At 42.2% G+C, this 16,414-nt stretch overlaps 1 protein-coding gene across 1 annotated transcript in view; it reads right to left on the reverse strand.

The window, feature by feature from the left end:
• DGKB (diacylglycerol kinase beta) overlaps positions 1 to 16,414 on the reverse strand; it is a 3,560,883-nt gene that overhangs the window by 2,864,146 nt on the left and 680,323 nt on the right. The window contains exon 8 of the mRNA XM_069648599.1: positions 14,262 to 14,336. Within this exon, the coding sequence (XP_069504700.1) occupies positions 14,262 to 14,336 (75 nt within the window). The remainder of the gene's footprint in view (positions 1 to 14,261; positions 14,337 to 16,414) is intronic.

Genomic DNA, 16,414 nt, shown 5'->3' on the forward strand with positions numbered 1-16,414 from the left:
TGATAGAGATTGGGTCGAGGGGTCGGCAGAGTGTTTGTTGAGCAGAGGGTGCACAAAGGACTGCTTAAGAGCAGTTGGGAAAACTCCAGCAGAAAAGGAGAGATTGCAGAGGTCAGCCAAGGCTGGTGAGGGGGATTCAATGTAGTCCTTAATGGTTTTGGAGGGGCAGGGGTATAATACTATAAACTCTCTGTGGTACTTGTTAAATTGCCAATCAAAATAATGTTTTAAAATAATCAATAATCAATACCAAACTACATTAAATAAAACACTTATGCTGGTAATACCACTCTTTTCCAAATATAATAGGCTGCCCAAGTTATAGCCAAGGATCTGGCAGAATATATTGCAGTCCAGAATTGATCATGGGAGATAGATGTTATTTCAGTAACCTTTCAGATAATAGTGACTCCAAATGGGGCTGCCCGTCAATATGTGCATTGGCGTCTCCAAGTATAGTTTAGAGTTCTACATTTCCTTTCATCAATATGAGTACCAATCCAGGCTCCAGTAAATTCATAGCCTGGTAATATATTAAACCTTAAGTCGATTCTAAAGAGCTTAAGATCATAGCTAGAGTATTTCATAAGGTATTCTCTAGGGCACCCTGGATTAAAGCTCTGAGTAGCATATTGTCTATATTGCTTTTTTTTTAGCCAAGTGAGTCCATGTTCAATGAATTGTCCAATTCTCTTGCTTTCAGTTGTAGCTTTAAGTGCAAATGTTCCAACAGTTCCGGATATTGAGGTTTCAAGCAAAGAGTCTGTAGCAGCACTTATGAGGCTGTGGTGATATATTTCAGTAAAGGATTACTTTTCTTGACCAGGTAGTCTCTTTCTATCAGGCTCATCATAGATTCTTCTGTCAAACTGTGTGCCTTCATTTTAACATATAGTTTATACTGTTGTACTTACCATAGTGTATTTAATGAAGCAATACTGAGTTCACACCTGATGGCCTCATGGTAATCTCATTACCAACCTCCACAGTTTACCCTCTAATCTATCAAATGATTGAACATGTGGCTCAGTGAGCACCTCAAGACTGTGTAGGATACTTGGGATAATACTGGTACTAGAAATATGTAGGAATCCTTCAATACAATGACCACCCCTTTTTGCAAGGGAATGACTGATTATGTTCCATTTAGTAGTCACCTTTCTAGTCAGAGTTTGTCTCATACAGTTTGTTAGAGGGCTTAGTAAAGACAGACATACCAAGATATACACAGGAATATACTACTTCAAGAGGTACTCCATTAATTTCCCAGCAAAACTTGGGTTTATTGCACAAGGCGGCACATATTAACATCACCTTGGTCTTATTTAGGTTTATCACCATGTTATTGTCTGTGGCATAGTCATCCAATTCTTTTAGAGGGTGCTTTAGGTCGATGTCAGTGCGATTTAAAACCATGGTTATCTCTTCTTTCACACTCACTGGGGGAAGCCTTGAATATCCTTAAAGGTTGCGTCCATATCACCCATATAAGGATTAAATAATACCAGAGCCAGGATGCAGCCCTGTCTTAGGCCTTTATTTGTCTTGTTGGTTTAGTAAGTCTCCCCTCCGTATTCAGGCAAACTGACACTGTCGTCTCAGAGTACATTACTTTAAAAAAGTGTAACAGATGTGGATTTATGCTCCAATTCTGTAATTTCCACCAGAGCCCCTATCTATCGACAATGTTGAAAGCAGTGGAATAATCCACATAACACAGATATAGTTTTTTCCCATTGCTAGCCCGTGTTCCAGATATTCGATAGTGCAGAGCCAAGATATTATCCAAATAACCCAAGCCAGATCTGAAAAAACTGTTTGCTGGTGAGACAATAGTTTGTTTTGGACATCCCAGCTATTGATCTTAGTTAATAGCAAGGTAGCAGAGATTTTTTTAACAAACATCAGTGATGGCCAGTATAAGGTAATCTGATAGGTCCAATCTGGACCCTTTTTTATGCACAGCTATAAATATAGCTTTCCATCTGGTACTTTTCTGTCCTCCCAGAAGGACGTTAATAATCAAAGTAACGTCAGAGCCCAGCTGGTTGGGTCAGGTTTTATGACTGCAATTGACAGGCCATCTGGGCCCAGCACCCTTGAGGCTTTCAATCTGGTAATGACGTTCATAACATCATCCAGATGAAACAGGAAGTTATGTGTATATTTATGTCCAATATATTCCTCAGTGAGGTTTCATATAGTCGTACTGCAGTCTCCTTTGTTAATATGGGTCTCACAAAGGCTTGCAGCTATAGGATGGACCATTGTAGTATCTTTCTCTGAGATATATCGACGGTCGAGGGGTCAGCATTTATTGCTGTCTTCAGACCTTAACATGTTAAACAATAGTCTCCAATTGGCATTCCTGGCATCTTGTTTATAGTATCTAAGACCATTTTTATGTTTTGTTCTAATAATACCAGTCATCCAATTTGTGTCCATCCCACTTAGCACAACAGATATTTGTATTCAACGTATTTCACCTCAGTATAGTTTTCTTCTTTCCTGAATTGTCATATCATATATTTTATCATAGTGTTTCCCATCGTGCCATTGCATCACCCAAAATTGTTACTATTTCTGTATTTCCCCTTAGTTATTGATCATTAATAACCAATGGGCACATAACAAGTAGCTGGTTAAATGGAACGATTCTTGAGTCAGAACATCTGATCCTGTTCCACCTTGGCGGTTCTGAGCGTTCTTCTGCTTGGAAAAAACTATTTTTGTCCCTTATATCTAGTTCCAGGATGTTGTGGTCACTTAAAGCAGTCTGAGCATGAGATAATTGATGAATATATCTCTTTGTATTAACATTTGTAAATATATGGTCTACTTGAGAAGAAGCCTTACCATTAGACCAGGTGTCCCAACCATTTCCTACTTTGTGTTTTATGGGGTTCAAATAGTGAAAGCCCATTCCTCCAAAATATTTTAACCATTTATTTCCATTTTCCCTTTCTAACGTCCCCCTGGTTGTGTTCATATTTGTCATGTCTTGACTTCCTCTCAATTCCTCATCACTATCCATATCTTTCATAGCTGCTTGGTGGCAATATGAGTTACAATCTCCTACTATTAGTATTTCAGCCTTGTGGTGGTCACTAGACCGATAGTCAATCGTGCATTCAACATAATTCATGGTGCTGAGCGTGTTTAATCCACCAGGTGGCTCGTATACATTAATGACTAATACACTTCCCAGGAATTCCAGTCGTGTTATGCATGCACCTAGTGTGAAAACAGAGGAGTCAGGTTTACTGCATTCCTTTATCTTAAGACTCTACTTCACCCTTATACACAGACCACCAAATGAGCGGCCAACACAGGTTGTTCTTGCAAACCATTGTAAAATGGTTCGGCGGGCTATAATAATGTTACTCCATAAGTTAGTCTCATGGAAGGCAAGGAAATCACTATCCATTCAAGTGGCATTCCCTCCATACTTGTAAAGCACCTGTGACCTCTGGTGTTCCACGAGATCATGGATATACATTCATTTAGTTCAGCATATCATTCATCATTATATCTCATGCTTTTTGTGGCCCACCTTTCAACAACCTTATTGTTACGGTTACCCACACCGATGTTAGAGCATTAATGTAACAGGCTATGCTTTTCACTCGTATCTCTATCTGAAGAATTCAAGTTATAGTTATTTTCCCCCTGAATACACTACTTACTTATGTTAAAGTTATAGCCCAATTTTAATTTAGGTGCAGATGATAGAGCCACTAGTTCAGTTAGTACAAATGATACAAACTCCACTATAACCCAGTTGTTAGCACTACATTTAACAGGTACAATGTATTTAGATGTAATCCCAGTCAAACTGGGGACATGATGCAATAAGTTCAGTACCCTTTGATGATTTAAAAAGGAGCTATCTCTTGTGGCAAACATTTCCAGGATGTGAATGGTTTTGCCAAATTTTTTGTCTTTATTTTGATTAAGAACTGCCCATGATCTTTCCTCAAGTTCTTTTCAAGGCTCTCTCCTCTCCTAGGTACATCAAACCTTTCATTGGGAGAATGCCATGATTGTGTATTATCTTTACTTGGGTAAATGGTCCAGCCTTTTATGCCATAGTATCATATTCATTTTTTCAATGTAGTTTGTCTTTATATTTATCGGATGAGCATCTTCCTTGTCCTTGGTGGTTGGACTAGTAGAATTTGGGACATTTGTTCCTGCCTGGTTACTGATCATTCCCCTAGCCCCCCCTTTCTCAAGGTCCTTTCATTTTTGTTTATGGTGAGCAATTTATCCATGGGACCTCTTAGTTGGGGGTCATTGTGCGAGCTACCGTTTGGGTTGACAGTACTAATACATTTAATGTCACTAGTATTCCCTATTACCAATGAGCTCCATTTCTTTTGTTTGGCTTTGTTTGGTTTCTTATCTCCTCTTTTCTGTGTTGTCCTTGCAGGCATTATTCTTAGCCTATCTCCTGTTATTTCGCTTCCTTCAGTCTCTTTTCCATCTCCCATATGTAATAGCATTTTCAATTTCAATGAAAAGAGTTGAGATTATGGATAATGTGCTCTGGTTGTTATATGTGTAAATGGGAGAGCTATTCGCACATGGTGATTGAATCAGGTCAGGCTGTGACATGCTATAAAATTCTTCCATATGAGCACATGTGGAAGACTTATTTTGCAACATACTATTTTCCAGTATTATATCTACCTTTTTTGCCACAGTCATGTTAAAGCCTCTATGTTCTTTAATTAGAGAAGAGCATAACCTGAAAAACTGCTTCAAGGGTATCAGATATAGAATCCAATCTGGAGTCAAGATTGGGAGAGTTTTGTGTCAATAAAGAACTGGCCAGCATATCATTTTTCGCAGCTTGAGAAGGAAGAATCCGCCGTTTCGATAGCTATCCACTCCAGGTCCGGCAAAGCTGAGAGGTTCATTCTGTTTATATTTTCACAGTGCGCTGGTTGATTACTTTTCCGTTTGGTCAGGGAAGGTGGTATTCCTGTAGAGTCAAACCTCAAGACATAACAGATGTTAATTAGTGAATTATTATCCACCTCTATATTTTCTTTGCTGATCTCTGACTATATTGAAACACTGGCCCCCATGGTGGACACCAGGGTTTAATTGCTTCTGTCCTGCCTCTTTGAAAAAAAAGATGTTTTGTTTGTTCTACTGCCTATATATATCCTGCCTTCAGCGGGGCCTCTCTCATTTGTATCATGAGCTATGGCCATAAGTAGTGAGAAAGGGAATCCCTGGTTTGAGATTGGCGTTTGTTTCTTTTGGCATCATACAAGCATAACTTGGGCAGCATTTTTGTTGAATTTGCAATTCTATGACAAGACCGGAGGCTTGCATTATGCTTTACTTTCTTTAATACTGTCATCATAGCTTTTCAAATTACAACTTTTAAACTTTAACATTTGTGCTTTTTTCTCTGTAGACCTGAAAAATAGCCAATCCGAGGTTTAAAAGTTCCAAATCCAATGTTTACCCTTTTGGGTCCAGATTGAACTATAACTCCCATAAGCCTCCAGGAGTGTAGTAGTTCTGACCCTATCTCTTGCTCCAATCCGTTGGTAGGCCAGCCTATAAGAACCCCAGTCCCAGGTCCTTTCCTTTTTCTTTTTTGATGTTATAAAATACGTACCTCACTATTTCATTCTCGTGATTAAGATGCAATAATGTTAGATTACACGTTTTAGGAATAATATTATCAGCGCGTAGGCTGCGCAAATAAATTCCTAGTGAAAACACTATAATTACTGAGCTTTTTAATAACATTGATCTGCGTGTGTAGTGCCGCATTTCACTTTGTTTTCATCGCGCCCGGTGACACATTCGAGAACACGGCAAGCGACAAGGAACAGAGTTACTCAATTTCCGAAAAGAAGAAGCGGGGCCGGCGCTGCGAGCGAACGCGCACATCTCAGGCACCCGGCCCGCTCCTCATCCTTCAGGTCTGAACACGGTGAGCGATAGGACCCAGGGGAGTGGGAGGATTTCATTCCCCCGTAATCCCCCGGGAGCTCTTCCGCACGAGCGCACGCAATTGTCATTGCGTAGTGAAAGCCGAGCGAAGAGGACGTATTAGGTAACAATGGCTCATAAAAAAAAATAAAAAAATATATATTCATGATTACACCAGAGCTTTAACAAAGGGGATATTACAAAGTGATTCCTGTCAAACATACATAAGGCCCGTCACAAGGACCTAGTATTTAACCCCTTGCTGACAGCACAAGAAGTTAGCTTTGCTAACACCATGGCACATTGTGGAAGCCCCTGTGCCACTCCTTCCACCTCACCAGAGTGGTCAGAGGAGGAGTGGGAAGAAGAAAGTCCTTACCAGCAGGAAACAGCCCTTTCACAAAGTTTTAAAAGGGCACTAGGAGATTCATTGGCAAAGGCAGTGTCACAGGGAGTGCAGCCTATTGCCCAAAGGCTGGACATGTTAGAGGCTGTAATTAATGAACAGCAGCAAGCACAGCTTGCCAAGAAAAGGAGGACAGAGAGTCCAGAAAAAGAGCTGTCAGCCAGACACCCCGCAGAAGGGGTTGAACCTAAGGGGCGGAAAGCAGCTTGCAAGAGTAAACACTCTTTGACACCCCCCCCCGAGCAATCTAGATAGGGATGATTCCACTCCCCAAGAAACAGGCGACCCTGTTGCCAGGCTAAAGAGAGCCTTCCTGGAGAAGAAACGACCCCAGGACAGACCCCCTACCTCACGGGTGGACAATTCAGGGGACAATGACGAGAGCTATATGCCCGACGATGAAGGGTAGGAAATAGACGCTGATTGTCCTGCCGAGAAGGAGATGGATCCTCAAGAGCCAGAAGGTACAACAGACATGTTTGACCCAGAGGCTATCAGACACCCGAAGTCCTCGGAGTGGGTCCCGTCGCCCAGAGTAGCCGCCTATAAGGCGCAACACATACGAAAACCTCTCGATAGAGAAGTAAGAGCATGCATGCGTTCAGAGTGTCCTAGGCCAGAGTTGCCGGGAAACCTGGCAGAGAGCCAGAACTAGACCCCAAGATGGTCACTTTTGTGACGAAGACAGCGATAGATATACGTAAGGGCGTAGACTGCGCCTGGCGAGGATGCCAAGATAAGCTCCTTGAAATTGCTGTCCCATTAGTGAAAATAATGGACTTAGCAGAGAAGGCAAAAGACACTGGAACTCCAGTATACGCCTCCGTCCTAGCCAACTGTGCTCAAAGAGCAGTCTGCCTTATGGGTAACGCAAACTGCGCTCTGTCCTCGGAGAGGATAAGAGGAGTACTTCTGAAGATTGCCAACAAGTTACGCGACTTAGCCTCTTACGAAGCAGGAGCAGGAGCCAAAGTCCTACTATTTGGCGAGGCATTCGCCAAAGAAATGGTGCAGTTTGTAGGTACTTATTCAGCTCTAGAAAGAGCCCAAAGTTCAATCAAGAAAATGTTTCCCAATCGAGTTTTTTCTGGGACCGGACGTTACAGGGGTCGTACGTCCGATCGGTTTAACTACCAACGCAGACCCCAAGGGCCACGTGCCCAGTACTGGCAAGGGAAGCAGCAGGACACGTTCTTCCCGACCAGAACCAGATTCCCTAGGGGACGAAGGGGAAGAGGTGCCTATCGGCAGCCCAATGCCGTAGGAGGTGAGTGCAGTTACGTTACGAGTAGGAGGGAGAACTCTCCAATTTTTGAGCACATGCCAGGCGTTATCGTGCAATGCATAGTTGCTGCAAGCAGTAGCGGGGCTGCAACTAGAGTTCATTGGGGACCCCGTTCAGAGCATAGAACCCCATCCTATTCGAGTGTCACTGGAAGAGAGAGCATTGCTACACAACGAAATTCTCAATTTTATAGACACAAATGCTGTAGAGAAAGATACACAAGGAGGACCAGGGCTCCTCAGCAACATGTTCCTAGTACACAGGGAGGACAAAATATGACTGGTCATAAATCTGAAAAGCCTGAACGAATGGATTGAGTACTATCACTTCAAGATGGAGGGTATCCATCTTCTTTGAGATCTCCTCCATACGGGGGACTGGTTGGCACGATTAGACCTCAAAGATGCTTACCTAACGATCCCAATAGCTGAGGAGTTCCAGAGATATCTCTGATTTCGGTGGGAAGGAGAGACAAGGTGCTTCATGTGTCTTCCGTTCCGCTTGGCATCAGCACCTTGGACCTTCACCAAAACGATGAAGCCCATAGCAGCGGCCATAAGAGAGGGGAGTATTCGCATAATCATTTACCTAGATGACGTTCTCATCCTTCGTTCAGACAAAATTACCCTCTCCAATAACGTGCAATGGATCTTCTTGCTCTTGTCGTCTCTAGGATTCATAGTAAACTTAGACAAATCCCAACTGGTACCAGTCCAGACTATAGAGTTTCTAGGTTTCAATATAGACAGGGTCAAATCAACCCTCGAACTTCCACATCACAAAGTGAGAGCGATAAAGAAAGAGCTCAGAATAGTCATAGCGAAGAAGAATATATCTGTTTGTGCTCTCGTGAGAGCAGTGGGCCTTCTAGCGGCCTCGATTCAAGCAATTTATCTGGGCCCGCTCCACTATCGAGCGTTACAGAGGCTCAAAATAAGGCACCTACAAGGAGGGCTAGGTTATCACCAGCTAGTAACCCTGGAACAAGAAGCAATCTCGGAACTCCACTGGTGGCTCCAAAACATGGAAGCCTGGAATGGCCAAGCAATCTTCGGAGACACTCCAGACGTCATTATAGAGTCGGATGCGAGCAGGTCTGGGTGGGGAGCCAGGTGCGAGAACATAGAGACAGGAAGAAAGTGGTCAGAGCAGGACCTGCGAATGCACATAAACTGTCTCGAACTGTTAGCAGATTCTTTCACGGTACATGCCTTTATGAAAGACAAAGTACGATGCTACGTGCTGCTCAAAATGGACAACATCTCAGCAGTGCAATATATCAACAAGCTAGGGGAAACGAGATTGAAAATGCTAGCAGAATTGGTGAAAGACTTCTGGCATTACTGCCTGCAGATCAGATTGCGGTCACAGCAGAATATCTGCCGGGGTCACTCAACGAGATAGCGGACTCGAACTCACGATATCTTGTAGACTCCAGAGATTGGAAGCTACACCCAAGTGCATTCAGAAAGATACAAGACCTCTGGGGCCCCGTTCACATAGATCTATTTGCGTCCAGACTGAACGCAAAGACACAGACGTATTTCAGTTGGAGAATAGACCCGGGTGCAGCTGGCACGGACGCTTTTCTCCAACCATGGAACGGAGCGCTTAATCATGCCTTCCCTCCGTTTCTCATGATCACGAGAGCACTGGCAAAAGTCTGCAGGGAGCAAGCAGATCTAATAATGGTGCTCCCCATCTGGAAATCTCAACTGTGGTTTCCAGTAGCGATGGAACTTTCTACGGATTTTCCGAGGACAGTTCCTCATCAGCCGGACCTTCTGCTCGACCCAACCCGGAGGACTCACCCACTCATAACAATGGGCACATTGCGACTGATGGTCTGCAAGGTTTCAGGAGAAAGTGGGAGTTGCCAGGCATTTCGCAACTTGCTGCAAACTGCATCAGAGATTCATGGGCACCTTCCACCGTCAGGAGCTATAACGGGGCATGGAAGAGTTGGGCCCACTGGTGCTCAGAGCATAGTTTGGATCCTGTTTCTGCCCCTGTAGTACAATTATGAAATTTCTTGGCAGAGAAATTTCAAGGAGGTAGTGCCTTTAGAACGATAGGGATACTATGGTCTGCGATATCAGCAGGACATAACCAAGTAGAGGGTAATGCCATCGGCGAGCACCTGTAGGATTATTTAGCGTGTTTTTGGAGTGCAGCAACACTGCATGGGATTAAGGTATTGCTATGATGCAATTGTTTCAAGCCATGTGTTGCCAGTGTAACATATGGACATGTAAATGGAGACAGAATACACAGGTCAAAAACAAACCATTTTCTCATTTAAAAGCACAATTTGTTTTTCCCTTTTCTCACCTGAAATGCCTCTGTTGCAGGAGACACATTAGATAATTAATGAACTAATACACCTAACAAAAACTAATCACTAATAATAATCAAATAACATCATAATGTGTTCTTCAGTGCAAAATGAGGTAGAAAAGATAGGCTCATTTTAAATGTGCATCCAGATTTTTCTCTATTTTCTCTGTGCTTTTCCCGGTCCTTGCTCAGGAAACAAAACTCGAATAAGCAGGAAATCAGTTTTGTTACAGTTGCTTACTGTAGAAGTAAACCATTGTTTAGAGAAGGAGGATATGACATGATAGAATCTTATTGGGTGCACGTCACCCTAGGGGTTGTAACAGAGCTTTCCTGTAGAATATCGGGGAAGGAGAGAGTTAGTGGGCATTTTGCATAGCTTGGGTGAAGACTTGGCTGGAGTGGCTGGGGAGTTTCCTGATTGAGAAGCAGGTCCCAGTGCACTGCTGCACAGACTGGAGATTCCAGTCAATAAGCACCGGCTTGAGAGATTGCAGATCAGAACTGCATGTCCTCACTGGGGTGCTTTAAGAGGGAGCCCTGAGCCATTTCAAGAAAGCCACCAGCCCGGAGACTTTGCGTGCTGAACAAGCTACAATTTGCCGGTAATTATCCTGCAGAGTGAGGGGGCGGTGTGTGCGTGTGTGAGAAATCTATTCTGGCAGAGTAGAAGAGGGAATGTGCATGCAAATTGAATGTTCTCTTGCCGTATTTCTTTTCATTATGTTACAGATAATGTAAAGTGAATATCTCTGCTGCTGTGCAATTTACATTTATTTCTGTAAAAGGGGTAAGATGGTGTTGAAATGCAATTGTTTATAATGCACAGAAATATATGAAAGCAGACGTGTAGTGTGTTTTTGTTTTTCTCTTTTCTTAGTGCATCTACCATTATAGCACTGGTAATCTGGGAAAGATTTTTAGGCAGTGCATTTGTCATTTTTCATGTAGATAAAGCAACAGAAAGAATAAGGTAGCTAAAAATAAGACTTGGCAGTAAAATAGCTGTGTGCAAGGTTCCACTCAGCGCATAAGTGCGTGTGGCTTCTGAATGGGACAAAATGAAATAGCCTGCTGGAGGTACATGATTCAGTAGAGAGAGAGGCCTCTGGAATAGTTCACTAATGTAAATAAATTAGTGATAAAACCACATGTTAGTTTGCTGTTGTAGATAAATCAGTGATAACAGCCCTAGGTGGCACTCCATATGAAAATGTGGTGTTTCTGAAATGTAGGCCTGAGGTCTCTCTAGTGATCACACGAACAATCTAAACAAAAATAAGGGGTTCTGGATATTGGGGCCACAAAGGAATTATGCTCACCAAAAAAAATACCACCAACCAAATGTATACCAGCTAAATATATCTGTCGACTGAAATAATGCATATCCACTATATTACTATAATACCAAACCCAATCTGAATGCAAGGAGTGATTATTGCTGAATTACTTTTATTTCTGGCGGTAAGAAAATACCGCTAGGCCCCAAATCTACACAAAATACCCAACACACCCGACAGTTCTGCGACTATTGAGAGGCATGAAGTTGAAGAAGCCCCCGGAGCCTAGATATACGACATTATGGGACGTCAGAGAATTTTTTCAGCTATTTCTCAGGTGGCCAGACAATAGGGATCTACCCCGATCACAGCTCTCAGGCAAGCTAGCAATGTTATTGTGTCTCATGGCATGCCAAAGGGTATCCGATGTTAAGGCACTAGAGATACATAGAAAAATATTCTATCCAGAAGGAGTCGCCTTTACCAAACGTAAGCAGACAAAATCAGACTCTCGAGTGATCTCATACCCCTATTTTACAGAGAATAAGAAATTATGTGTAGCACATTCTATCAAAGACTACGTGTCCGTCACGGCACAGTTGAGACCGCAAGGCGTAACGTAGTTGTTAATAGCGCGTAGGAAGCCTCATCATGCTGTAGCAACAGAGACAATTGCGAGATGGGTGTGCAAAGTGATGCAATGGGCAGGGATAGACTTGTCTCAGTTTGGCGCACATTCTACTAGGGGCGCGATGGCTTCTAGAGCCTTCTCAGCGGGACTACCACTTCAAGATATAATGAAAGCTGCCGATTGGTCATCAGAATCGACCTTTAAGACATTTTATTTCAAGCCAGTGTCTGACATAACAAATAGAGTGGTGGTTAGCTTTGAATAAGCATAATGCAAGCCTCTTGTCTTGTCATAGAATAAAGATTGCCCAAGCTTACAGCTCAGGAAGTCTTCCTCTATCAAAGACAAGGAGGCGAGCATTATATCCCACCCAGAAGGGACGAAAGTTGATATTATGTATGATATGATATGATATGATATGGCATTTGTAACGCGCCTATACACATATGATACAAATGTATCATATATCAAATGTTCAACTTTGTCCTGACACCCGCCCTTATGAATATTTCTCTGTTTCTCCTAAGAGACGACCAGAAAGCAGCCTGATTGCAGACAGTGAAACATCAAGGCAGAGGCTTGTTCACTTCACCCAAGGATTCTGGGCAGTTATGGTTCAAGGACACTGTTTGCGGTTGTGTTGGAAGTTTGTTGGTGGCCGTTCATAACACTGAGTTTGTTACAAAGAACCTGAAACGCAAAAAGAAAGAGGAAAGGACCTGGGACTGAGGATTCTTGTAGGCTGACCTAGCACCAGATTGGAGCAAGAGATAGGGTCAGAACTACTACACTCCTGGAGGTTTATGGGAGTTTTAGTTCAATCTGGACCCAAAAGGGTAAACATTGGATTTGGAACTTTTAACCTCGGATTGGCTATTTTTCAGGTCTACAGAGAAAAAGCACAAATGTTAAAGGTTAAAAGTTGTAATTTGAAAAGCTATGATGACACTATTAAAGAAAGTAAAGCATAATGCTCGCCTCCTTGTCTTTAATAGAATGAAGACTTCCTGAGCTGTAAGCGTGGGCAATCTTTATTATATCTGCGTACTATTTGTACCTTGTCACAGTCACAGTAGTTTTTAATCTTTTCCTCTGCACAATGCACACCAAACACCTGGCTACAACATTTTGCAAATGCGCTTTGTGGTGGTGAGTGCTTAAGTAGTCGCACAGCAGGTTTAAAGGGACCACAGCAGTTAGTCCTCTCAATGTAATGAAACGCACCATGTCCTACCGATTTGTATCCACCCCAGCACACCAAACAGTTGGCTGCAACACTTTGCACCATGAGTAGTGGAAACATGAAGATTGAAGTCATCAAGAAGGTCAGAGCAAGAGGAGGGGCGATAAGGAGAAAGAAGAGAGTATCAGAAGGCCTGTACCACAGCCTCTATCTGAGATAGGTGGAGAGTGAATATAATACAACAACAACAAATTGAGATATGGAGGGGTAGTCGTATCTGTGGGAGAACTCCAAGTCTCAGTAAAACATAGGAGATGAAGATTAAGCAGAAGAACAGTGTGTATAATTAAATGAGTTTTTGAACACACAGAACAAGCATTTAGTTAACACATTGAAAAAAAAGGGTGGGAAAGAAGAAGAGGGGACAGAATTCGGATTAGCTGAATTACAAGAGGTGGCAGGCATAGTCCCCACAGAAGTGCATGAAGTACAGTGATTAGGGATAAATGCATGAATACATGTTACATGTTGCATTATGCTTCAATTAGTGTGTTTAAATCTAGGCCTTAGTATTGACAGTCCAGACATTTGTATTACATTTGGTTCACACATAATTTTGCTACGGTGGAGTCTCATTGCTATAAGCCTTTAAAAATGTTACACACTATACAAGCGTGGATCAAGTTCTGAAAAAGTTAATACAGTATCAGATTAGGGACGATTCTATTTAGAGCATGAAGGTTAGAATAATGGGTCAAATGTCTTTCTCAAATTGTTTGCTACATTTCTTATGAAACCAGTTTTTATTCAAAGCATTACTACTCATTAATAATGCCTCGCAACATTATAAAATTCCACTTACAAGTTACAAGGCACAAGTGTAAGCACAGTAAGCACATACAGTTTCTATTATGGACCAGATCCAGATAACTTTGCACTGGGGGAAATCAGGAGATTCCTATGAGCATTTCATAGTTTGTGAATTGCGTTTGCACATGTGAAGTTGAATGATTCTCCAGGAAGCTCCAAATTTGCTCCAATGCAGACTTTAAAACTATGCAAGCCATCAACAACTTCTAACATGCAACTTCTGATGTGCTCCTGTGCAAATATATGTGAATCTGCATGCGGATTTGTTTTACATGTTCTATCTCCATACTAAATATATGTTTTATGCTTACCGGGCTGAGTTCTGTAACATCCCACTCAAGATACTCTGCAACATGCATCATTTGTGTGATAATGTTTTCCAACTCCTTAATGCAAAACAAAGAAGAAACGAAATTGACATTATACTTACATTTTATGGGTGACATACAAATAAGACTTGTAATACGATGTACCATTTGTATTAAATGCTTCTTAATTGTGTACATCTTACTTTGCCATTCATATTTTTAAGACCATTTTATCAAGCTTACAGGGGGGTTGCTACTGAAAATTGTAAGAGTAGCTTTCAACCACATAGTTTTATTGTTGTATCATATTCAAGAACAGGGTTCATGTTTCAAACAAAATCACTGTCCAACAGAAGCAATAATGGCAGGGGCAGCTCCTGCACAGGGTGACGTATACGGGAAGGGAAGGGAAAAGTGATGGAAATTCATGAGTGATAATTGAGCACTAAATCTAAATCTGTTTTCTTTAGAAAGAACCTTTGGAGAAGACCAGGGCAGATTTTTTTTTTCATAGACATTAACTGCAACATTCTCAGTCCCAGATTATGACCAGTAAGGAGTGAGAGACATGGATATTGTCTCACTGTTAAGTGACAAAGGGCTGCCTCTCACCAGCCCTCTCCCCAGCTAGCATGATAATAGTGCATGCGTGGGATGCCAGTGTTAACCTGCTCTATGGAGAAATAGCACCCGCAAACTGCTTATAGTTTTTACACATTCACCAGACCCTCCTGATTACTGACCCCAAGGACTGCGTTTTGACCAACTAAATAGGAAATGGACGGTCATGATAAAGGCTCCAGTATAAAAACCCTCTCTATATGTAAGAACTGTGCATTCCACACTGGAACAATGTGGTTGATCGCATTTTATACAAATCATGGACCTGCAAATCCAAAATGAAAAATGCCATACTGTGCAATTTGAATCAGCAAGGAAATAAAACCAGCATGCACTGTGGGAAGAGTTATGTAAAAAAAAATCCATTAGGTCAAGTAAATTATCCTGTAATTTTGGGGCCTGTTATTATGTTTTCTGATAAAGAAAAACATCAAAATGCAGGATCCAAACTTTGCCTATTCCCCTTTTATTGCCAGCTTCAAACAATTACCCTAGCACTGAACAGGTTATGCTGGAACATCCATCATCATAAAACCACACATGTGTGTTGGTCTAATGCGAGCTGAACAAAAGAGCCCTGTCATCAACCACTCATGAAGGATTGATTACATGAGCAAGTGTGATGACACATGAGGCCCCAAGTTGTAATACAGGGCATGTAGAACCATGTATATTTCCCCTTGGATTGCCCAGCCCATGCTATTTACAATTGACCATTTATTCAAAAGCAATTATTACTCATAATTCCAGAACTAACGACTTAGAAGCATTGTCCTCTATGTTATCAAAGTAATTGTGCCTTGTCTATGAGTTGTAATAATTAGGAGAACTACTCATATCAATAACCCTTTAAGGAATGATTGCAGAAATTAATTTCAGGTATATAGACGTGTAGCTTGGCCAGGCAAATATAATAATCCATGTTGTATTGATGTGTCATGTTGCTTTATTTAGGTGTAGTTGAAGAATAATGTTGAAGGAAGTAGCATTATGAAAGAGACTAACCCCTACCGTTTCCGGTAACAAGTATAGAAATGATATTCCTCCAATTGAGATGAAGGGGGTAATTAATAGAATTTAGCGCAAAAGTGGCGCACGCGTCTGCGCCAGTCGGGTGCGCTAAAATCCATTTCCACGCACAGCGTATTCATGGATTTTAGCTACCAAAACCAGCCGTGGCACACAGTGGTGCAGCGACCCTGCAGCAGCGCCAGTTACGCCCCCAAGAACGCCCCTCGTGCAGGGAAAAGCCATCAAAATCCCCAATCCAGCGCAAAGGGCTGCGCTAACCCTGTACCAGCACGGCAAGCGGGGAACGTGTATTACTGGGGTTCGTGGGAAGTTTCACACGCAAAAGGGCCTGTGCGAGTGGGGTACATGTATTACTGGGGTTCGCGGAAGTTTCACACGCGATTGGCCCTGTGCGAGTGGGGTACGTGTATTACTGGGGTTCATGGGAAGTTTCACATGCGAAAGGGCCTGTGCGAGTGGGGTACGTGTATTACTGGGGTTCAAGGGAATTTTCACACGTGAAA

This window comes from Ambystoma mexicanum, chromosome 2q, assembly GCF_040938575.1.
Source record: "Ambystoma mexicanum isolate Mex_15411 chromosome 2q, UKY_AmexF1_1, whole genome shotgun sequence".
Classification (NCBI taxonomy): domain Eukaryota; kingdom Metazoa; phylum Chordata; class Amphibia; order Caudata; family Ambystomatidae; genus Ambystoma; species Ambystoma mexicanum.